The 25,206-nt window shown below is 49.1% G+C and overlaps 2 protein-coding genes across 3 annotated transcripts in view; both read right to left on the bottom strand.

The window, feature by feature from the left end:
* Positions 1-1,296: 1,296 nt before the first annotated feature.
* The window catches only part of CFAP61 (cilia and flagella associated protein 61), a 134,034-nt gene continuing 110,124 nt past the window's right edge, over positions 1,297-25,206 (bottom strand). For both annotated transcript variants that reach the window (XM_050893300.1, XM_050893299.1), the window contains exons 25-27: positions 13,131-13,221; positions 10,239-10,412; positions 1,297-1,696 (exon numbers count right to left, since the gene is read on the bottom strand). In XM_050893300.1, coding sequence (XP_050749257.1) covers positions 1,520-1,696; positions 10,239-10,412; positions 13,131-13,221 — 442 coding nt within the window. In that variant the 3' untranslated portion in view covers positions 1,297-1,519. The remainder of the gene's footprint in view (positions 1,697-10,238; positions 10,413-13,130; positions 13,222-25,206) is intronic.
* INSM1 (INSM transcriptional repressor 1) lies at positions 6,695-8,149 on the bottom strand. The gene is given in 3 exon segments (XM_050893302.1): positions 6,695-7,125; positions 7,128-8,082; positions 8,084-8,149. Coding segments are annotated over 3 exon segments (1,452 nt in total).

Below are 25,206 nucleotides of genomic sequence, written 5' to 3'. Positions count from 1 at the left end.
CTTAAGATAAGCGCTACTTAGCACCAACTAAACCATCAGCGTGTTATCAACATCATTCTCACACTAAATCCAAAACTCAGCACTGTCCCAGCTACTGAGAAGAGCATTAACTCTGTCCCAGCCGAAACCAGGACAATTACCTATGTATATATACATATGCACACATACCTACTATGTACTTTAGATATGTGTACACATAATATTCACAAACGATAATATTCACATATAAACTATATTGTATGCATAATATATATGCAATATACCTTCATTAAAAAATTTAAGAAAATTATAGCTATATAAATAATCTCAGCAAGGTATGAATAATATATATAATAGCCTACATAACAAACATATAACACATGATACTATATATTTCATAATGCATATATAATATACATCATAGAATATTCAATGCACTATGTACAATACAGTATATGATACTACAGATTACTGATTATGCATAACATGTATGTATATCTTATGTATGCATACATATGTGCACCTATACATATACCTATATAGGTATGTATACATGTACATACACAACAGTGCATTATATAATACATACTCTGTACTCCATAATATACAAATTATGGCTACAAAGCTAATAAAAAATTCTATAAGACAATATTATTTCATTACATGAATATTGATAATGTATCAATAATGATATACAATGCCTAAATATTATGCACTGTATATAATGTATTATAGTATGCATTATAGAATAGGTAATATATAATTTCTAATATATGTTATATTATGTATTATATAGTCTTATATAATATACGTTGATATATTATGTGTAATATACACTGTACTACATATTACAAAGTATACTTATATAGATAATCTATAGTGATATAAAACGAATATAATTTATATATTTATTTTATGTAGAATTATAATTTATTATAAATAATAAATTCTGTAGTTCGTGTGTGTGTAACTAAAACAAAACTTTCCAGGTCAGCACCCCATGCAGATGTACGCCATTTTCCCCAGTTTTTTTCTTTGAACTGTTCTTGCAATGCATGTAATTTACATATGAAAAACTGTAAAATTAGCAAATGAAATGATAACTCGGTTCCTTATCCTGACAAGTAAAAAAAAAACCATGCCGAACTGAAGCTGAATTGTGTCATTCATCCCCCCCGGCTGTTACCGCAGGCAGGGCAGCCGCCCAGCCACCCAAACCCCGTCGGGAGGTCGGGCTGTACCGTCCCGGGAGCCCGGTGCAGCACAGGCAGAGCCTCTGCTCTGCTTTACAGTACTTCTGTAAATCAGCTTCCCCACCACCTGAGAAAAGGCTTAAACACTTAAGTTTCTCTAAAGCTACTGTGGGCCTCAGGCTGCGGGTAAAGCACGCGGAGCGCAGGAGACAAGGCGGGAAACCGGCTGGGCTCTACGCTCCCTCGCCTGCAAAGCTGCAAGGGGGTTTTATTACTATTTAAAAATGGTGATTCTTTTCCAAAAGTAACAGGTGATTTAACTGGAGCTGGCAGATGGCTGTTAAAAATCACGTCCATGTTACCGTAACGGGAGGATGTATTCCGAAAAGCGTCCCCGTGCTGGTTCCCCTCCGCTGGTGCAGGGCCGCATCTCCCCACGCCAGCGACGTCGACGCAGCCGTGCCACCACCCTGCCGCAGCTGCAGCACGCGTCTCTGCCCGCTTTCAGTCTCTCCCTGCCTGTACTGATGAGAACGGCAAAATCAGAAGCTGAGGCCAGAATATTACCGGGATGTTTGTGCCTTTGCTAGATGCTACATATCTTTTCAGCCATGCACTTAGATTAAATCAGATTTTTTAAAAAAAAAAAGCCTGCCGGTGTCCTGCCCTGGAGCCTTTATCTGTAGGACAGCCCTGTGAAATGAAAGGCCACGCTTGGCATGTCCATCTCTCTGATTAACATATCAAATGTTTCCACGAGGCAGACCTTTGTTATGCGGATTGTAAACTAAATTTAATTAAAACCATTTAAAGCCGTAATGAGGCTTTTTAGCTGCATGGAAGGATTTGAGATGTTTGAATGCCATGTGCAAAATACAGGCAGCCACGGGCACCCTGGTCCTTCACCAAGGGGAGACGCCTGGGTGCCCCAGCGAACTCGCTGTACCACGCAGCTGCAGTAGCCTCGCTGGCCCAAAACGCCCGCCAGGACCCAGCACCCTCGCAGGCGGGCGACGGGACAGGAGACGTGTCGGCGGCGGCACCACCACCCTGCGGCACTCCGCGGCACCTCACATCACCCCGCGGCACCATGTGGCACTCCGTGAGCCATTTTCCCACCTACCAGCTCATTAAAAAGCGACGTGGGTTTTTAAACAGGTTTGCATGGGGAAGAGCTCTGAAATCCCAAGCAGAAGCCCTGGCCCGGGCCCATTTCTGGGCTTGCCCCAGCCCCTGGGACATCTGCTCCTGCCTGCCCACCCAAGAAACAAACCAGGAGACGCTCAGCAAGGCCAGGCTGCCTCCTGCCGCACAGCCAGCCCCCAAAACCGTTGGCTGTGCCCAGTTGTGTTTCCCAGCGACTCCTCCAAGCGAGGCAGCTGACGGACGCACCTACTGTACTGACGGCTGCGAGCGACCATGTTGTTGATAACGAAATTGCTAAAAAATGGCACTCGAGAAGCAGCATCACAGAGACTATTCCTCTGCTGGTGGCAGCGCTGGCGCTGACACTGCCGACAGGAAAAGCTCTTCCCAGCTTCTCGCTAGCTCTGCGCCCACAGTTCAGTGATGGTGTTCGAGCTGCATTTTTCAGGACCCTGAAGGTTCCTGTAATTAATCTCCCTGGTTCCTTTCAGTTTGCAAACAATCCGTTCCAGACCATGTGTTCAGCTCTTTGTGTGCTCAGAGAGGAGGAAGGCTCCAGCGGTTTGCAAACCGGGCAAACATCTCTGCCCATGTGCACAGAGAGCGAGCAACCTCTGTACCTGCGCGCCAACTGCCTCCAAGAATTGGAAATCGCGTCGCATTTGGGGTAGGATCAGCGTTTTCCGTAGTGCCCAAACCTGTTCCTGCTGGATGCACTGAGAGTCATCAGCAAATTGATTTGTTAGCTGACAGCAGGAGGCTTTGTTTGCACAGCGCTGGCCGGCCTGTGCTGCCGGATGGCGAGAACATGGCACCGAAAAGGCAACACCTGCATTCCCAGAAGCTGCTGCGAGCGGCGCTGGTCGAGCTCTGGTTTCAGCCACACCGCTCAGCTCTCGGCATATCCACCGAGCTAAAAGTGGGCTTGAGGGTCTCACGGACACAGAGGTGGAGGCAGAGGAGAGCCGGGCTGAGGTCCCACGTCGGGGGCCCGGGCGGTGGGACAGCACAGGGGAGGAGCAGCTCTGCCCTGGGGCAAGTTGGTATGGGGTGGGGACAGATCCCTCCCCAAAACGTTGCCCAAAGGAGGCTTGCTGTGAGCAGCTGGCTTTGTAACCCGTGGTGGCGGTGCGATGCCCTTCACTGCCAGAGTCGCAAGAGACATGAAATGGCGACGCTGATCGCTCCCTGTAAAACCCCTCGGGCAGTTGGTGCCTCACACTCGTAACAACCTTCTCCAAAGCTGTGCAGGGGTGCAGCCGATGAAAGGAGGGACGCAGCCCAAATGGCCCAGCAGCTCTCTGCCAAGGCTGCTGGGGCCCAGTGACGCCAAAAGCAATTCCCCTGTGTTACAGGGTGTTTGTGAACGGAGCGCAGTTTCCAAAGTAGCCCAGTTTCACCTCTCCTTACTCCTCCCCAAAATACGAGCCTCTGCTAGTCACACTTTCCACTGCAAGGTGTGCTCCCATCGGCAGAAGATGCAAAAGCGTGGGTGCTGACAGCTACCCTGACGGCTCCCTACAAACCTGGGAAATTCTTCTGACCCCAACAGATTTTATCTGACTCCGACCGCGACAGGCAGGAATTTACTTGACTATTGGGAAATCGATACCAATACGAGGCAGTTGTTTTGCGGCCTGTCGGTGCCACAAGCTTAGAGCAAAGACTTCAGCAGGGGCACTGCTGTTAAAGACGTGGATGGAGCCTCTGGGCCTCTCCGAAGGATGCGCTGGGCATCGGTCTGGAACCGGTGTCCAACGGCCCGCGAGGAAGGACTGCCACATGCATTGGCAAACTCCCCTCGGAGAGCTCCTGCTTTGTATGAGCAGAGAGACCAGCCTGCCGGGCCCACAGGCAGCTGTGACACACCGGGCTGTGACAGCCCAGTACCTGGGGCTTTCCGAGGCCAGGGAAGCCGGGAAAAGCAAAACCACGCTTCTTGCCAAGCATGTTTTGCTGCCTGTATCTCTCAAGCTGTTGAGGCCATGTTCCCTTTTTCAGTGTATCAATTTACAGCTAAAACCACAGCTTCGCCTAGACCTGAACTCAGTCCTGGTATAACGAAGTCGGTTTCCTAGGAATCAAAGCAGCAGGAGCACACTGGCTCTGGTGCTTTTTAGCCTAGCTGAACAAGAAGAAGAAGAAAAAAAAATCTTTCTCTAGAAAGATTTTGTTTCTCTAGAAGCTTTACTATGTCAAAAAATATTCAGGTACGTCCTGGGAAGCTTCCCTGCAGGAAGCTCCAGGTCACCTGCCTTTCCCACGGCGAAGCAGCCACATCTCAGACAAGAGCCTTTAGGTGAGTGAACATGGCAGGAACGGGTTGGAAACCTCTTCCAGTGAGCAAAAGCCTCAAAGGCGTTACTGTCCCCGAGACTGTTTGCCAAAACACCCAAGCCGAGACCTCTCAGCCCAGGCTCGGCCCTTAAGGCACCAGTATGTGATAAGATATTTGCATTCGGGGTTGCCGAGCAGACCTACATGCCATGAGGTTGGCTCCGTGGCTTCTCCTGCTGGCAAAGGGAGAGATCGTACAGCTGCGCTGTGACACTTGTGAGAGGGGGTTTCACTGACCCAGCACGCATCTTCCCCGCTTACACTGATGATATAACAATTTCTGCTAAAACAATTAAGAAACTACTTTTTGACCAAACCCGTGCAATTCCCACGTACAGACACAAGCCCTGGAGCACCCGGGTACATCACAGCTGATGACCCCACACCACTGCTGCTTAAAACGCTCCCACGACCAGGCACGTCCTACGCAGAGCCCTGCCGTGGGCTATGGGACACAGCCGTCTCTCCCCTCGCAGGGTGAACCAGGGTGCTTTGCACCTCGTTCTCCCCCTGCCCCAGTCACTGCCCTGTGAGTTTTTTCATGCGCTGGCACCTTCCCATGTTCCAGAGGGGAGTCCTAGCACGCCTAGTTTGCCAAAAACCTATCATTGAAGGATGCTGCAGAAATCCCACCACAGGGCAGAGTAGGACCAGGCAGGATCAGGCTCCAGCCTTGGAATGAGGCATGCAAAAGCTTGGTCTTCCTTGCACCAGCCTCCACAGTTCATAGCGAAAACAGGATGCAGCTTTTCTACAGAGCCCCTTAAGCCCACACCTCAGAGTGCCGAGCACAAGGGAAAGCCAGCCAAACAAACAGCACAGCTTCTCACAGCCAAAGATTTCTCTAAGTTTTCCGCTTCTCCTTCAAAAGTGCTCCCCCCTCCTCGTGCTTTCCCTGCAACGCTTTCAGGGGAAGGTCCCTGGAAGCTCTTCCCAGCAGCCAGAAGCAGAGCACAGGGACAGCGTGTGCCCGGTGACAGCTGCAGGCAAGGGGCAGGGCTCAGGCTCCAGCCCGCGGCACAGAGCAGCAGCCCCGGCACACCGCACGACAACCTTCCCCCAGAACGGACACACCTCACCCTGCTCTTCTCCCCCCTTTAACTCCTTTTTAATTAAACCTCATCAAAAGGTGCAGAGCAGGCTGGTGCCTCCCAGGGCACCCTGCCAGCTCAAGTCCAGAGCCTGGCCCCAGCCCCCAGTTCCGCCCCCCCCAGAGCCAGCCCGACAGGGAGAAGCAGGAGGCGGCAGGGGCACGCGTGAATTTGAAAATATTTTATTTGAATAGTAAATAATTATACAGTTGAAACAGTTCTATTGAAGCACTCTATAAATAGCTAACAGTTAAGAAAATAATGTGTGTAGAAAAAGAGATTGCATCTAAAAGTAAGAGCTGTCAGTTGCACAGGATAAAATGATTAAGATCGTGTGTTATTCTAGGTATAAAAGTTAAAACCTTTTTAGCAGATCCCTTTAGAAAAAAAAGATCTTCTAAAATGCACAGTGAAATGGCAGGCAGGGGAGACCAAAAAAAGCACATTAGAATATCTGCGATCAAATAATATCAATCTTCATAATTAATATAAATAAATAACGAATAAATAACATAATTACTCAAACCAACATATACAGATAGTCAACTCATGAGCTACCTTAGTAAGGGCAAAACGAACAAAAACAGAAAGTTGGCATGTCACAGTTAAGGCAGTTTCTACAGCATTTTCTGGAGACCATCAACAGCAGAGTCAAGGCATTTGTGGCTACACTAAAGGAAATTCTTACTTCTCCTCAAGCAGTTTGATCTGTTCACATTTATAAAAACCGAAATGAACGAACAAACAAAAAAAAAAAAGGAAAAAAAAAAAAAGAGACCCCCGGAAAGTGAATGTAAAGCCAGATTCCAGCAGTTCACAAGCCGTATTAAAGCTAATCGTGTGGCGAGTCCAAAGCGCAGCCTGCGGGACGCGCGGCCGGGCGGCCCCGGCGGGGGAGCGGGAGCAGCCCCGGGCGCGGGGCCGGGCCCCGGGAAGGCACGGGCGGCTCTAGCAGGCGGGGCGCAGCGGCACCTGGAGCAGGATGACCTGCCTGTTCTCGGAGGGGTGGCACTTGTTGATGTGCCGGGTGAGGCCGGGCGAGCTGTAGAAGGTGGCCGGGCAGTACTTGCAGGGGAAGACCTGGGCGGCGTGCAGGAGGCGGAGGTGCCGCTCCTGGCTGCTCTTGCTGGGGAAGGTCTCCCCGCAGACGGGGCATAGGCGGCACTCGGCAGGCGGCGGCGCGGGCGGCTCCTCGGTGGCGGGCTCCGGGGCCGGTGCGGGTCCCGGTGCGGGTCCCGGTGCTGGTGCCGGGTGGCCCAGCAGGTGCTTGCGCAGGTAGGCTTGCCGGCGGAACCGCTTGGCACAGCGGGGGCACTCAAAGAGCCCCTCCTCGGAGCCCGCCTCCGAGGCGCCACCGGGGCTCGGCGTGTCCCGCTCGCTGCGCTGCCACCGCCGCCACCCACCTCCTTCGGCGGCTCCTCCGCCGGCGCCCTGCCCGCCTCGGGGCCACCCTTGGCAGCGGGCGGGCGCGGCTTATGCCAGCGGCGGTGCGAGGCGAGGTTGGCGGGGCAGGAGAAGACCTTGTCGCACTCGGGGCAGCGGTACTCCACCCGGACGATGCGGGAGCAGCGGTGCTGCGCCAGCGCGAAGGGGTCCCCGTACTCCTCCTTGCAGAGCTGGCAGATGAACTCGCCCAGCGGCCGGGCACAGCCACCCCGCGCCTTGGCCGGTGCCTCCACCGGGCCCTCCTTGATGCGCAGCCCCAGCACGGGCGACGTGGTCACCTCGTCCTCAAAGGTCAGCTTGCGGATCGCCTTTGCCTTCTTGCCCGACGGGGCCTTCTGCCGGCCAGGCTCTGCGGCGCCCGGCGGGCGCTTGGCGGGCGGTGGGCGGCCCGAGGCGGGCGGTGCAGCTGGGGCGGGTGGTACAGGGGCTCCACCGGGACCAGGACCAGTGCCAGCGGCGGCGTGGCCGGCGGGCGGCTCCGCGTGGCCAGCGGCGGCCCAGAGCTTGAGCTCGGCCGGGGCGAAGAGGAGCGGGTCCATGGTGCCGGGCACAGCCGGGGCAGGGAAGGACTCAGCTGAGACGGGTGAGCCCAGGCTGAAACTGCGCTCCAGGTACTTGTCCCTGCTGACGGGCCGTGTAGGACTGTACAGCGCCTGCACGGCGGCATCGGGCGTCCCGAACGGCACGGCCGGCGGTGGCGAGTCCCGCGGCGGCGGTAGCGGCGGCTGGGCGGCGGGGCAGGCGGGCGGCGGGGCGCCGCCAGCGGGGAGCGGCGAGCCGACGGCGGCCTCGCGGCAGCAGCGCGCCCGGTAGGAGACGGGAGTGGGCCGCCGGCTGCGCTTCACCAAGAAGCCCCGCGGCATCTTCGTGCCGCCTCCGCGCCGGCGGCGGCGCGGCGCACGCTCCTCGCTCTGCCCGCGGCGCGGCCGCCGCCGCCTTTAAGCGGGCCGGGGCCATTGTTCGGGCCGGCGGCGGCGGGACGGGCCAATCAGCGGCGCCGCGGCGGGCGGCGGCGGCGGGCGGAGCGGGTGCACCTGAGCCCCCCCCGCCCGCCCGGCCCCCGGCGGCGGCACACGCCCGGCCCCGCCCCCCGCACGCTCCGCGCCCGCGCCGCCGCCCGGCCCGGCACGCGCGGGCCTTTGTGTGCCGCCCCGGGGTGGGCGCGGCCTCCCCCGCCCAGCAGCGCGGAGCCGGGGACCCGCGCTGCCCGGCGGCCACGGGGGACGGGCGGCAGCTCCGCCACCCGCGGGCGGAGTCGTCCCCCTGCGGGGTTTGAAACGGGGACGGGCTCGGCCGCGGCAGCACCGTCGGCCACCGGAAAGCGCAGCGCGGAGCGGCCGGCAGAGTGTTGATGGGGGCAGGCCGGCACCGGGGGGTGCGGGGAGAAGGAAACTTGGCGCAGGAGGAAAAGAAAGTCGCTTTTGTGGCGGCTGCCCGCCGGGGCGGCGGGTACATTTTCTGGGCCGGCGGCACCAGGTGCTAAACGAAGGGTGTAATCAAGTGGGGGAGAAAAAAGACCCCGTCTTGGTGGTGCCCCGTCACCTTTGTGAAGGAGATGAACCCCGCGGTATTGAGGGGCGCCGCGGCCGATTCGGGCGAGCGGAGACGCATGCAGCGGCCAGGCTGGGCAGCGCGGCCGAGAGACCCCACCAGCAGCCCCAGCCCGGCAGTAACCTGTTACGCGGTGCGCCCTCCGCCTGGGCCGCCGGCGCGGGGCCGCAGCACCCCCCCCCCCGCGCCGTCCGGCTGCGCTTCCTGCTCTGTCGCGGCTACCGGGCCGGGCGGCAGCCCCGAGCTCTGCCTCGGCTCCCCGACACAGCCGCGTCGCTGGGGACAGCGGCAGCAGCACGGCTCCAAGGTTTCCGTCTGACACATTACGCGTTCGGTGCAAGGCGAAGCAGCTGACACCTGGGCGACACCCCCGTTCCCCATTTCCCTGCGTGCCACACTAGCATCTAACAGCAAACACCCGCTCGCTCCGGGCGGGCATCGCCGTGGACGGACCCACCGAGGATGCGCCCAGCGCTATCCTACGCAGCGTTTGCGGATACCGGGAGGGGCTCAGTGCCCGCTCCCGGCTGTCCGAGGAGGGCAGCGGCACTGCGGGGGCCGGTCCCCGGCAGCGTGGCGGGGCCGCGGCAGGTGCAGCCGCCGGCGCCTGCAGCCGCTGCGGGGCGAGCACCGGGCCGCGGCCTCGCTCCCCCTTAACCCTTTGTCTGCGGCACCAGCCCACCCTGCATCCCGGGGCGGCTGGCGGCCCACGCGGGAATTTGCGCGGGGAGCTCCGCGCTGCGGCACGCGGGGCGGGGGGCGGCCGGGCCGCACTGTTCTGCGCGTCGCAGGTGGCGGCACGGCGGGGCGGGGGGGGGGAGCGGGGCCGCCCCCCGCTGCGAGCAGCCGGCCGGCCCCAGGGGTGCATGCGGGCAGCGCCGCCCCCCCGCCCCCGCGCCTTTGTGGGGGGCGGCGGGGCACGCGGGCGGCACGCGAGCGAGCGCCGGCCCCCCCCCCACGCGGCCCCGCTCGCCGCCTTTGTGCGCCTCATTAGCATAAAGCTGCGCGACCCTCCCGGCGGGCGGCACAAAGGGGCGCGGGCGGCCCGGGGCGGGGGGAGCGCCCGCCACCGGGGGCCGCCGCTCTCCCGGGCACCCCGTCAGCCGGCCGGGCCGGGCCGGGCCGGGCTGGGCTGGGGGGCGGTTGTGGGGCCGCCCTGCCCGCGCAGCCCCCCCCCGCCTGCCCGCCCGGTGGGACAGGCATGCCGCGGGGCGGGGCAGCCCACGGTGCATTAGCATACAGCTGCGGGGCCGCCAGGCACGCGCCGCCACCCCCCCGTCGGGGCTGCACACCGAGGCCCCCCCCGCCACTTCCCCCGTGGGGGCTGCACACCGAGGCCCCCCTGCCACTTTCCCCGTCGGGGCTGCACACTGAGAACCCCCTGCCACTTCCCCCATCGAGGGTGCACACCGAGGACCCCCCGCTCACCCCGGCGCGGCTTTAGGAAAGCGGGGGGGGGACACGCTGCCAGGCGGAACCGGCGCTGCTGTCTCACCTGCCGTCGGCGGGGGTCCGGCGCCGTCGGTCCTGGCCGGAGCGTACATGGGCAGTTGGGACGGTGGCGGCGCAGGTAGCGGAGGACGGGCTCCCGCAGCGGCAGCGGGCAGGGTCTCTGCTCCACGGGGTCCTCCGGGGGCGGCTCGGCGGCGGCAGGGGGCAGCCCGGGCACCTGCAAGGCAGAGGGGGTAAGACGGCTGTCCCGGCAGCACCCCGGGAAGCGTGCTCGCACAGGGATGCGCGCCTGAGACGTTAAGTGTGGCAGCAGGGACCAAAAACACCGTGAAAACGTGTCGGGGATGCGACACGCGTGGCAGCGGGAGGGTGCGGAGCGAGGCTCGCACCGGCAGCACCCCGAGGCCAGGGGCGCTCCGGGGCGGCAGCTGCCACCCCTCCCGGGAGGGCAGGGCGCGGGGTGCCGCCGGCTCCGGGGACTTCCCGCTTAACCGGCACTTCCACCCGAGAGCGCGGTAGCCGGGGTCGGCGGTTCTCGTGGCTAGCATTGCTCGGTTGTTTATCCTTCCAAAATTACCCGCGCTGTCAATGGCCACGGATGCAACGTTTGCGTGGAACTGAACCAATGTCTCGAGTGGAAGAACCTGTGGAAATGCCCGACCTTCTCAGACACAGCCTTGTCTTACAGGTTTCTAGCGCTCACCAGAGGAAATTACACACATACCCCCCCCCCGATGCCTCATTTACTAGCTGCTTTTAACTGACTTCTCAAAGCAACCCCAGCTGCAATTTGAGAATCAGACCATTATTTCTTACTAAGGACAAGTGCCTTTTCTAGAAAATCTCGCGCTGCACATGTGTGCCCTCAGTTTGCTGTAATACTTCAACAGCTGATGGAGGTGCAAAAACCCAGCCCCGCCATCTGCATGTTTGCATAGCTGGAGCTCTGCATGTTGAAATAAACACATGTTTGTGATCCCGCGAAAGGGTAAACATTCCCCGCGCCATCCCTCGGCTTTCAGCGACAGGCAAGAGCATCCCGTGCAAGAGTCATGTGTACATCAAGTGCAGTGTTGGGGTGACAATTTCAGTAAGCAGGCTAAAAACGTTGTCCCTGTCCCAGCTGTAACTGGCTTTTCTACGCATATATTACTACTAGTGAACATTTCCGTAAATATTATCCCTAAATACGTGAGACTGATTTCCAGTTTCTGTGGAAACTGTAACCAGAAGTGTCTGACTTCTGTGTACTTACACTCACAGTTCTCAAACATCTCTTTCAAAAGGTGTATTTTTCCCTCATTTTTACATTTCATTACTAGTTTATCTGCATGCTGAAGTGAGCTGGAATATGAGCAACAGGAAGCAAAGACAGTAGGTCTCTTGCTCCATACAGAAATACAGCCAGTCCCGAGGCATTTAAGATAATATTCCGTAAGTGCATGGTACCTACTATGTGTTTGGCAACGTGCCTAGAAGGAACACCCAAAGAAAATATATAAACGTGACATTTAGTAAATATAGTTGAAATCACCGCAAAGAAAATCCAAATAAAACCACAAGAAGTAAAGACAAATTTGCATTCAGATGCAGATACTGTCATCTATGTTCATGTAAGCAATTCGGACTCATAGAGGTGCTTTCAGTCCGTTCAGTGAGACTATTTTTGTGTGTCAGGGCTACTGCAGCAAGAAAAGGGTAAGGCAAGCGAGTAATTTGTAGGACACCAATTCCCCTTTCTCTAAAGTTGCTCACACTTACAGCATGTGAAATGTGGCTGAATGATGGCAAGAAAAACACTTCTCATCAGGCCTCCCATTCTGCACAGAATTTCATTTTGTGTTCTTTTATAGACGTCTTCCAAGAGAATCTAAAATAAAACTGCACTGAGGCACTTTCGGTATCACGACAATAGGAGGAAAATTGCATCTAGCCCTTCTGGGAGGAGGCAGGGGTCAAGCGTTTGTGGGGCTACAGCTGTGCCATACGACAGCACGCCAGTTCGGGCCACGGACATGGGTGGGCTACAGTCTACGCAACGTCCCTTCCTTTTGTCACCCTGCCTCGATTTCTATTTGTTTTCTGCACACTTAAAAACTCTGAGAGTATTTAAAAAAATACTGCTGTCGCACAGAATTCCACTGCGTTAAACAAAAGCAAAAGCAGCATGAGGGGAGAGAGGGTAAGTTGGTCCCAAGTAGCGGGTCGGAAGTATCAAGATCCAGACTGCAAATTACGTTTGAGATCAGCCAGAAATTCATCAGGGGTGGGGGAGGCTGTTCTTGGGGTTGCTGGAAATCTGCAGTTAGCAGTTCTTTTTGTGGAGTGCAGTGGGCTTTGGATTTTGAGCAGACAAAGTTACAGGCTGCTGAGACTTTATGCCTCCGTCTACGGTACTAAGGCCAAAGCCGTCAACAGCATTAGCAAACATTTTAATTTCATCCTTAGTCAGGAAATCTACTTATCACTGAAAAAGCCAGTTGCTTTCACTCTTTCAGCTACAAAAGCCGTTCCCTGTGGGCAGATGTTGAAAAATCTACTTCTCATAGGCTCAGCTGAGACACGTTTAGGATGACCTGTAGTGTATTCGCATTAGGCAACATTAATAAAAAAAGGGACTAACGGAACAAATAAGCCTCCAGATTCTGCTGGATAGTCGTACTAAACTGCACGTGTAATGCAAAACTGCTGTGATGGAAAACAAAGCAACTTAAAGGTCGAATGGCAAATTTGAAAATATGCCCAAATAACAAAACTGAACAATATGCTGTACTTGAACCCCCCTGTGAGGCATAGGATCTGCTGAAGTTTCTCAGAGGAAATAGCTAAACAGAAACGTAAAGCTTTAGGAGAAAGATGGGAGAAGAAACCAAAGTGAACACCACTAACAAATTACCTAAATAATAAAATGCACTCGGCCAGTCGTTTTTCTTACCTGTTCCGACATCAGGATTTGGCGCAGTTCCTTCTTGAGATCAATAAACCGATCGTGATAGATGGCCATGGACCAAGGTTCCCTGAAGTAGCTGGTTAAAAAAGAAGAAATTTAGTTATCTTGTGAACCTCTCATTAACCGCTAATAAAGTATTTACCTGCTTTTTTGCCTTTATAAATTACAGTTCTGGACCCATCATGATCGTTTGTTCATAAAATGCCTCCCGTAACAGCATGGTCAATCAATTCTTTTAATGGATGTTCCTGATGTACAGCCAGCTTCAGTAATTACATTTAAAGTGGCTTAATTCAGAGCTGTGGCAAGACCCAGTGAAGAATCCTGATTTTATCAGAATTTAAAAGCCTGAAGACCTGTAAAGAACGGTGTCTCCATTATCTGTCCTCATTTGAGAAAAGCAGATTGCAGGATTAACTGAACTGCTGCATAAACAAATTAAATTTGTGTAGACAATGACACAAATGTTGTTCATCATTAAGGTTTCTGGATTAATAAAGGCCAGAAAAACAGGCCACCACAGTGTTGCAATATGTTCTTTGCACTAGTACGCTGAAGCTAAATTGAACCTATTCTAGGAGGAAGCCCTTGTAACTTTTTCTTTCAGTGACAGCATTCATGACAGCATTCTTCTGTGAAAAAGGAGTAAAGGGATGGAGAGGACATGACTCGATGTAGAACCTCAAGGCTGTAAATATAACTGGAGGCAGCTAGATTACAAAGCTGTGATTTATTTCTTTCCTCTATAATGAAAAATAATTTTTACAGCTTCAGCGAGATGCTCTGTGCATAATTCTTGTTAATGCTAACTGGAGTCAGGAGGTGCACCACGTTCATCCCAATAATGACGGAACAGATGTCAGCAGGGTCACCCAGGAAGTTTTAAGATGGGTGCATTTGTGTGGCCGCAACCAACGTTCTCGTCTTTGGAATGGCAGCAGCATGCTTGGCACTGCTGTCAGGAGTATGCATATGCTATCGCTTGACTCAGTTGCATGGTCTTTAAATGAACATCTGGATAAAGCAACTTAAAAGGTGCTACACAAGTTTAATAATTCTGACATATCTGTCTACAGAAAACTAACGTGCAGTTTCCTTTTTGCAGAAGATTTTTTTTTCATTAATGTCCAACGGCAGGATTTCCCCCCTCCCACTCTTTGACTAAAACTTCAGCTCTCACTAATGCCTTGCACAATTAATAACACTTTGTGCACCTGGCACAACTTTGCTGGTTTTTTTACATAAGCATCCCATCATAAGCTCTCTTCCTCCTTCCCACTGTGCCCCTTCATCTGCGTTTCTCTTTGTATCGCAGGCTGGCGGGGCTGCCTCTCCTGGATTTGCACAGTGTCCAGCACAGTGGGGCTCTCTCCGATAGATATTTTCACAGTATAAATATTTATTGACACTATTACCAATACTGTGTTCTTGCTATGGTAAGTGCTGCCCAGCCTCGGAGCCTCTGGTAGCACATTACCATGACTGACGCTACCTATTCATTTAGATATGAAACGTTAGAAAAGATGAGCTCAGCTTTAAGTATCTTTATTCAAGTAATTATATACCTATAACCCGTGCAGAGAGCTAGAGAACAGGATATTCCCCAAATATTTAAAAACCCTTCAATTTCAGAAGAAAAACCCCACTCAACACAAACCTTTAACTCAATGTTGATACTAGACAGCAAAGCAAGGAAAAGCAGGGTGTTACACAAGAATACATTAAGATAATTAAAGACTCTCTATTTTTACTGATGTGCCCTGCTAAAAGCCATGTTCCACTGGCCAAACATTTTGTTTTCAAGCTGGCATCTTAATTTTAATTCTAACCCTGATAAGGGGATTTCATCTCTTGATTGAGGCACATCTTCCAACTGCCTTACCTTGGTTAAGTTGTTCACCTACCTCGCCAAGATGTTGCATTAAATGGTGTTTATAAAATGTTTCAGGGATGCTACATATTACTGCTACTGTTACCAGCTCAGTCCATAACCGCATTTTTAACTGTTCCTGTCAATATTCACAGATCTGGTGCTCAAAACCTGAAACAGGTCACCCAGTTTGCAGTATTTGATGCAAATAAAATGCCCTTTTTTGGGGAATGGAGACTGTCTTGTCTGTATTTTTCTAGATAGGCTGCCAAGAGGAGCTACCAGGAAACAACATTTACTCCCACATTCCCTTTACTTCCCTTCACCTGAAGAAATGTAACCACCAAAGGCAATTTAAAGATATGCTTCACAGAAACAATTCACTTTGCTGGCTCTGCGTTTTTATCTATTTATCTTTTCAGTTAGAATCACCTTTCTAAAGGGGCACATGGCGTTTCTGAGAAAGCAGATCTACATATGGCTGCTAAAGGGAAGTTTAATAATGAAAAAACCCATTTGAAGCCAAACCAACAAGTTGACTTTCTGAGGCTCATTCTGAATTTTATTACCACTTCAGCAGCAGTCCCTCAGGGCAAGCTGTAGAAGGCTTGAAAGTATAATGCTCTTCAGTATACAAGATGAAGCTGGCATGCTACCAACAGAGGCTCAAAGGCTCCTCAACTATCATGAGAACGGCATCTGCCACATGTGTTTGCACCATTTAGTCTTTCATAACCTGCCAGACTGATCAGGCTAAATATGTACAAGATGACAATGTTTGCCAGGAGCATAACGGGTTTTCAAACTTGGTCACTTCCTAATGGGGATCCCCTGCTGGCAGACTTTTATATCGACAGAAGCTATCATGGGAAGGCATTTGTAACGAGATGGGATGAAATGGTCTCCTTTTGAAGACAATAAGCGACATCCTTTTTGTTGCTAGGAAGCTGGTCTCGCCTTTCATTGACAAACAATATTTAAAGTCTGTTCTGCCTCATTTGTGATGTGTAGCCTACATTAGATGAAAGGGAAGAAGGAGGAAAATATTTAGTGGCGTCCTGTACAAAAGACGTGGAATCTTTCCCTCTTCAAGATATACAGCATTAAATAAAATGGACAAAGTCAGCCACGGCCAGCAAGCAAAAATGGACTATGCATGCACACGGCTTTCCGCCTGAGAGCTATCTGGATTCTCCGTTTCATTTGCAACTACACACCACTTTCGGAGAACAAGGCTTCTGCCTCTGTGAAAGCTAATTCTGAAGCTGCCGTACGTCTGCGCTGTGTCCTGGCACTCTAAAGCAGAGGCAGCAAGGACCCGACACTGACCTCTGGCAGCGTTTCTGCCGTCTAAGTCAGGTCTAACGACACAAAACGGATCACTGACAGCAAGATGTTAAAGCCAGAAAAATCTTAAAAATTGAATGAAAAACCTTCAGAATAACACACTCGGTTTCTACAATGACAAAACAAAAAGCAAGATATAAAGTTAAAAAAAATCATCAATAGTTGAAGTTTTTATAAATAATTTTAAATCCCATGACAGGAAAGTAATGGCGGAAAGGCGAAGACCAGCTCTGTAGAGTGAGCTTAGCTACTCTGGTAGACCTAATCTTTTATCATTCGCAAGCTTGGCGTAACTGTAATGCTCATACAGATCAGTTTTATCACACCACTGCAATGTTTTCCAGATTTCTGCAAGTTGGGCTTCCCTTCATGAAAATGAAGCAAAGCAAGGCCCGAATGATTTCCACTTATATTATTAAAGATGGGCTTCTGAGGACCATTGTTGATTTTGTCTTTATGCATTTCATATTGGGTGCTTTTCTTGGAAAATCTCAGCTGAAATCCTCTCCGAAAAAAAAAAATCACTGGTGGAAAGAGAAACTGAAAGCACTGATATGAATGTATCCAACGTGGCAAAAAACCCAGAAACCGATTTTTAAAAAAGGTTTGATTTTCTCATTCCTCTTAATGTGAAAGTAAATCTCATTATTACAGCCTGAAAAACAGTGATTTTCTTTTTAATATGGGGATTGTAATATGTTTTTAATTACTTCCATTCCTTTTCTTGCTGCTTCCATGAGCCTGATGACAGCAGAGATAACGGGAGCCACCGCGGACAGGCCTGTGGGCACACCTTATGCAATGGGAATGCAGACCTGACAGCTCATTAAACTACGTAGAATAATCCCTCCCTGCAGGTAAGCTTATCAAATTACCAGAGTGCGTGTGCACGCTGAGACCGCCGTGCTCCAGCGCAGAATCCGGTTAAGGGAATTTAAACCGCGGCCCTAAGCAGCCAGCACTCACTGCTGCCTCGCCCACGCTCCCGGTGACTTCTCTCTGCTCTGAGACTGGGACGAGGTGGGAGATCTTCAAAAGCTCAAAGGGCAGGCGGGCACCCATTCCTTGCGATGATGCCTTTGAAAAATCCCTCCACAGACTACTGGCACGTTATTAACTACAGATTTTGACGACGCTGTCTGTCGGTGTTCTTTTGCTACTCAAAGCTTTTATGGAAACAATAACAAAACCAAATTCAACTCCTTGCATTCCTGCTATCCTCACTCTTTCACCAACACACAAACTTGGAGGAAACAACTAAGTTCAGAAACTCAGACAATCTATGAAGTGGTTTGATCTGTTTGCAATTTTTGTTAAACGTCTCTAAATAATCATTAATACAGATCTCTTGAAAATCACGTTCATTTCTTCTCAAAGCAGTCTACAACTCACTAGTGACCTGCCTTACATCCCATTAAACTCAGTGGGACTCTGGTCAGAGTTGTATCTTCCGTCACCCAGCACCGTAAGCATACGCAGAGCAGCACACATTCTTTTTAGCACACAATATAAGGCAGAGCCACTGATAAACTTAATCTCCTGCTAATCTGTAAGTAGCGTAGAGTCTCCTTTCCTCTCTGTAGCTTCCCACGCTTAGTACAACACGGTGAATTTTCAAGCTGGATGTCCATTTTTCTGGGTTTAAATTTGTATTTTTAAGAAGAAATGTAATGCTTGAAATGCAAAACCTCCAGGCTGTATCAGCTACATCTGGAAGATACTCTATCAGTTCTCAAATACTCAGACCTCAGAATATTCAAAGTCATTCCTTAGCACGTTTGGATTCTTTAAACTTGAATAACTTTGGCAGTTTATGGAAGCCGAGTTTCTCACTGGTGCTTTTGGCACCTGATGGAAAAAGCTGCCCAAATGCTGGTGTGCTTTTGCTACCGTATACCTCATTCCTTCTTGTTTTTGCCACTATCCAGTCAGTAAGAAGAAAGCTGCTGCTATTACAAACACCGTGAACCAAACCAGAAGGACAAACACAGATGAAATTGAAGCAGCTAGTCAGCTGACACGGGCTCAAGTAGAATACAATTGTGCCAGGAGTGCCTGTGAAGAGCAGGGAATTCCACTTCCCGGGAGCGGGGAGAGGAAAGTACTGCGGTGGGTTGGGATGCAATGCAATTTTAATTTCCAGGTCATTCTGAAAGTACTTCCCAAACACAGTTTGCAGATTAGCAAAAGTCTTTTCTGCAACACAAGTGTGTGTAAGAAGAAATGTCCCATCGTGCCAGGAAAAGAGAAGATGCATTGTTTTGGGGACAATGTTTTTAAGACTCTTAATTCCAAAGATACTGTGATTCCAGTAAAAGATATAGAGTATTTCCAGATATACGTATTTCCAGATATACCTTGCATAGCTGGACCAGGAATCATAAAGTGTAAATTCAAAGACAATATAAATAAAACCACTGAGCATTTCCTGCTAAATATCATCTGACCAACGATTTTGAAAGACAGCTTGGTTACGCAGGTAAAAAGCAAGACTAATTTGTGTAAAATCCCATAAAGCACCACCTGAAAGCATTGTTCTTAATCACAAAGAACAGAAAATGTTCCCTGCTTTGTAATTTCTTACAATTCACTTACAACTGCTGAACAATCAAGCAAATGTTGAACCAACAGCATGGTTGTAGCAAGAAAGCTATTTAACTCCTTGCTCTATAGTTCTACTCACTGAACACCTGTTTGTCCACGCATTTTAGTCGCTCCTGTTAAAGTCATTAATCTAGGACTCTCTGTTACTGCTCTGACCCAGTAATTAGTGAAATCAATAGTCTTATGGACAACAAATCTGTGATTTCCTTCATTGGGCAGATTTACAAAATAATGATAGTGTTCACTAATTTAGAGGCTGACATTTCTTTTGTACTTTTTGATAAGTAAATAATAGAAAGGAAGCCTGTGCTTTTTTACCACTTTTAACAGAACTAGGACCAAACTCGCAATTGTCTTCTCTTTGGAAGACAACTCGTTTTAAACCTGTGGTTTACAAAACCCTTTTTTCTGTAGCTGCAATAGCAAAACATAGTGCAGTGCAACTGATCTTGCAGTTCTTGCTCAGGAAAAACGGCCACTGAATCCAGACCTCATCGAGGACAATACTGATCCCTCTGGGCCCACTCCAAAACCTCACTGGCGCTACCGCAGAGACCTGCTGACTTCAGGGGGACGTGGGTCACGGTTTGCACTACGTATTGCTTGCCAGCATCTTCACTTTGCAAATGCCGGTTATCCATCATGACTGATAAATCAGTTCTGTTTTCTGCATTTTTAATATCCTGGAAATGTTACATTAAAGTGCTGTTACCTGGAGGCACCATCAGAAAGCAGATCTTAGCAATACTCGCTTCATGTTGAGATACTGCAGTCCTTTCCTATTCTAAGTATCCTCAAGATACAGTCTCCATTATTTCAGCACTGGAATTTGGTAAAGTTTAGATATTTTACTAAATAGTGGCAGTTATTGTGCAGCTGATTCTCACTGAACTGCTCTTTAAACTTTCTAAACTCTGTGCTCTTTAAAACTGATGTAAAAACATTGCTGTCTGCTCTTTTTATGAGGAAATTATGGCTGACCCTGAAGTAAGGTTTATTGCGTTTTTTCACATAGTACTATTTCACATGTAATGTATTATGAAAAACAATTAAAAGGAAATTAAATCTGACGCACAAAATCAACAAATATGCTGTGTGCAGTGGTATGATTGCTTTTCTGCAATTACTTGTTTATGAATTCAGAGTTCAATCATTCATAATGGTTTGCATAATTATTAATATGAATCAGCAAGGTTCGACTGCAAATTAATGTGGTAAGATTCAGTTGACTAGCCTTTACTTACTAATTTGGACGTGGGGTTTCTTAGTAACGTAGCTCTTCATTAGCAAGTTAGCTGCTCCTTAAAAACTACATTAATATATAGACATCTAAAGCCACCTAAAGGGGTCTACCATTTATATTGATTTGCTATGTAAGTACAGCTTTACCAGTGCACCTTGGGGTTAGCATTTAATTCTGGTAGGAAAAAAGCTGTTAGTGCTTTGATATCCCTTCACGTGTTCCTCTTTCCTTATCCTGTCCCTCTCTTCATAAAAAGCACACAAATTTTCCTCTAATTAGGCTGCAAAGTGTACTGAGTAGCATTAGTCCCTCTCAGCCATGCTCACTACCTGCCACATTTCCTTTCTGGTTTTTTTCATCCCTGCAGAAAATAAGTCTCACCGTCTGCATGATGAACAAAAGCCTAAGGTAGAATCCCTTAAATGTAATCACAGTGTGCTAATGGTATGGGATCCGGCAAATTCCAGACAGCAGTGCATTCTAGTATTTCTCTTAATGAACAATCCCTCTTCATTTTTGAAAGTCTGGTTTAAAAAGAGCTTTTCTGTGTAGCATGCACTTCATGTTTAAATAATTGCTGATTATCCAGGCTATAAGTAATAAATTTATAATCTTTACCTAGTCCTTTTAAAAATAATACTGAAAACACCAAATGTTCTTCTTTTTCCTAATGTATTTGTTATATTGTGAGATTTGTTAGAGTTGCGTCAATAAACAGCCCAGTGTGGTGTTTCTGCTTAAACTCTCATTAAATGACACTGCTTAATAAATCACTTTTAGCCTAATGTAAACAGTACTATGATGTGTGAATTGAACTTAAGTAGAAGAGATCAAATGGTTACTTTAAAATAAGTAAATGTTGTTCATACCACTCAAAGTATTTTTGAGCATTTAGCTTGTACAGCTAATACAAAAAAAATGTAATGTGAGCATAAATGACAGGGTTTGAAGAGAACAGCTAAGGAAACATCCAGTGATGATATTCACTTTCATAGTTTCTGGGTGGAATTTTCCAAAGCATCTTAGTGAAAAGAAGTTTGACTCCCTTCATGCATTTCTGGTGCACGTTTGGCAGCCTTGTGTCCTACTGCATATCAGTACCTGTTGCTGTTGAAGCCGTACCACTTTGTGTGGAGTATCCCTGATTTTTTTCAGGGTGCTTAGCCTCTTGGACAACAACACCCACCACAGCCAGGCTGCATGCAGATCTTCTAACAGACATCTGGGGTGGATCACCACAGATCTATGCATGTGTAAGTTGCTTGTTCCCTTCATATGTGAGCACTGAATCCTATCTGCTATTCTGGCACTGGGAAAAAAATTCCTTTGTCACTGCATTTTAGCAAAATCCCCTATACTTTTTGTCCCACACATAGGTATTGCCAGAGTCATAAGCCACCCTCCCAACTCCTACTTGCCAAAGAGCCTCTGTTTAATGTCGGCCAACGGGTGCTTCTCTCTACAGACCTGGGCCCTCATATCACCAGTCCCCAAATGGACCTTTGCAGCTTGGTGAACACAGAAACCCCGACTCTGGAGAACCTCAAAGCTTGCAGTGGAAATGAGGCACTCGGAGTGCACCTGCCTCTTGCTGCAAATAGCTTTGCTATCGTGCAATGAACATACACTCCTCATGGTGCTACCCGAGAGCACTGTGCAGGGCAGACAAATCGTCAATGAGTTAGACAAGTCCTTAAAATGCTGGAAACCAAGTTATAAAAAAAAGTAACAAAGTCTTTTTGAGCTCAGCTTGGATGAGTGTGCCTGTAAGGTTTCTCCGCTAATCATCCTTTAAAATACACCCTGCCTTCTCAGTCTCCTTTACAGGACTGACCCTGGAGCATTCCTCAGCTCTTAGCTGGAAAGCCTACATATATATACACAGCAAAATCTCAATGTCCAGCCTGTGTGCACCAAGATGGCTCCATGATGCAAACTGAAGCGTAGTAGGTACAGATGACTGAAAGCACATTTCTGGTAAGAACTAAATATAAACACAATATAAATAGAGCACCTAGGACTCTGTGTTATGTGTTATTCAAAACACTATGATTGCTACACCATGATTTAATCTATCAGCATGCTTTACAAATTGTTAAATACCACAAGTGCTTAACATTCAGCATCTTACTAACTTCAGCATTACCCGGAGAGTAAACTTGGTGAATAGGTACGAGAAGAAACTTGAGAAGGGGATGGCTGAGCAACACAACATTTCAGAGGGTGCCTTTTAGAAACTGATTGGCATAATGATGTTGCCTCTGACAGGACACTTCATCACTGTCAGCCCAGTTCTGTGCCCTTCCTCCAGTGATGCTGCCTGTGCTGCACTCGCTGTCATGCAACAGTGGTACTCCTTTGCCTCGTCATCACTATTACTGCCACATTAATGTGATGCAACCAGCATCTTCTGTAGGTCATGACTGAAAACAAGTTCATCAATACCGCATTACAAAACCCCAAGTAAAAAACCACTCACACCTAATTTGATAAATAAGCTACTTAAGTATTTTAGAAACTAGTGGGTCAGATTTTTATGCATTATGTTAGTATATTTGGTTTTCATTAATGCCAAAGGAAGTCTACATGAAGTACTTCTATCTCATATTAAAGGCGTGATGCCAGTGAGCATCCGTTTGGTTGCCAAGTATCAGGAGACCCCTCTAATTATCCGTTTTGTACTTAAGATGCAGCAGAGGGAGATTCCACCGGTCTGTGGACACGTTCCATAACTTGGCAACTGCCTTACAGTTGCCTTCATCTCAGGACAATACAAAAGGGTGTAACTGGCTGGTTACATTCCTCCTTTGTGAAGCAGTATGGAGCACTGATGACCAGTAACAAATCTATAAGCTCACAAATAAAAGAAAAAATATTTCGGAGCTCTCTCCCCACCCCCCTCTTTTATCTGCTGCTACAGCAATGGAAAGAATTTGAAGGCTTTCAAGCGAGCACCAGAGACCTCCGAGGGAAGGGAAGGAGTATGGTACGGGGGACACTGCATATGAAACCTACTGGAATTTGCTTTCTTTTTCCTTCAAGAGAAGTCTTCCCTGTTGGAAAGAGCCTCGCTCTTGGCTGCTCAAATTCCAGTTGAGCCTTTCTGAGATGCAGCCTTCTAGTGCAAGGTGTCCCTGCCCATGGCAGGGGGGTTGGAACTAGATGATCTTTAAGGTCCCTTCCAACCCAAACCGTTCTATGATTATGGGAAATGAATAAAAATTGCAGAAACTCCTTCCTAAAGTAGATTCCCCATCTAGGGAGTAATGCTGTTAAATTTCCAGGTGACATAAAAGGTCTATATACAAAATCCTCAGCTTTAGGATACTGTGTCTTTGGTTCCTATGGTTTTGCCTGCCCTGACATTGGACAACTGCATTGTAAGACCTCTCTGCTCAGGAACGTAATGCCTGAAGGCCCAGATGGAGCGAGTACTCTTACCATGGTGGCACGAGGCAGATGGAAGGGTGACCATCGCTGATGGCAATGGTGCCTTTTTCTTGTAGGACAATGACAAGTGAGGATGAGACTTTTCTTGGTCAGTAAATATTGCCTATCCAAGGCGCTGACAATTTGCCCAGTAGACCTTGGCATCCTATAAAACAGTCAGAGGGATGAAGTGCATCCCACTGTGGTGCAGTCAGAAGAGACAGCTGTCTGACTGGATGTGGTCATCTTTTGGCTTAATAGCCTATTTCCTCAGCTGTTGTTTGCGTAGGTAGAAACAAAAACATTGGCTCTTAAATTCGTGTTCAGCTAAGTAATGAACTGAGCCCACTCAGACGCTACTCTGAATTAAGCTGGAGTACCTAACACCTATGAGATCAGGCCCAAATATGGCTGCAAAAACTTAACTACAGGCAATTAGTTTTCAAAAAGGCTAATATCTGTTGGTATCATGTTAGTATCTATATCACTGGGATCACAGCTAAGGCAGCTAGGCATTCTGAAGAGCATATATTTTAACTGTGCAGTTGCAGAGTTGCACCAAGACCTCCTTTAAAAACATCCATAGTACCTGTCTGCTAAAGAAGGAGAAAGGAAAAGAAACTTTAAAACTCTTCAGTTCCATCAGATACAGTGTTGGCTGGTTTAACTATGAGAGCAAAGAGCATTGTTTCCCTGAAAAAAAATTAATTCAAAAGCATTTGAGGCTTTCAGTGAGCTGTGAAAATACTGTAATATGGAGGAGGAGTATCTAACTCACTAAAAAGCTTACACTCTCAAGTGCGCTAGTGCATTTTGTAGCCAATTGACTGTGGCAATACAGTCAGATGACTTTATGCTGGCTTTTTCGGTTACTGCTTGCTAGGCTGATAAATTTATGAACTTAAAGTCTTAAAGGGCAGCAGTCTGAATACGCATAAATCAGTATTAGTGTGACTGGGAGCATCAGACTGTTGGTCCTGCAAATCTAGGGGCTGAGGGGCTTCCTTCCCTGGCACGGGACTAGGCTGGGACAGCAGCCACTGGTGGACCCCTCCGACCTGCACCAGGGGTAGGGCAATGCGTGCCCACCACCCTGCCTAGCTTCCTCCACAAAGTACATGTACTGTAGGGGAAGGGAGGAGGCGAGAGGAGTGATTTCAATCTTTCATTTGGTTGTGGGTCAAGTCCTGCAGCTTTTAATCATGTTGAGATCTCATACCGAGACCAATGGAACTTTTCTCTCAACAAAAGGAAATGTTATTTATCTCATTATTACCATTAGCTCCAGTTTCACGCACACAACCGGAAGGGGTTACTTCTTCAAGGTAGCTGAACCTCGAGGGCCTGTTGTTAATGCTAATTTGAAAATGGCACTGGCAGATTATGGTCAGGAAATCCGGTATCATGGGGTTAACTTTCAGCCCTTATACCAAACGCAAATCAGTGAGGAAATTCATTGCTAGGTGCAGTCTCTAATTATTTAAAAGATAATTTGCATGCTGCACAGAAATAAATTAGCTCCCAGGTGACAGCTGTTCCACTGTGTCCATTCCTGGAACTAGATGCCA

The sequence above is a fragment of the Gymnogyps californianus genome, chromosome 3 (assembly GCF_018139145.2).
Source record: "Gymnogyps californianus isolate 813 chromosome 3, ASM1813914v2, whole genome shotgun sequence".
NCBI classification, from domain to species: Eukaryota; Metazoa; Chordata; class Aves; order Accipitriformes; family Cathartidae; genus Gymnogyps; species Gymnogyps californianus.
Note: the sequence above shows the minus strand (reverse complement) of the source record. Positions and strands in the feature narration are given on the sequence as shown.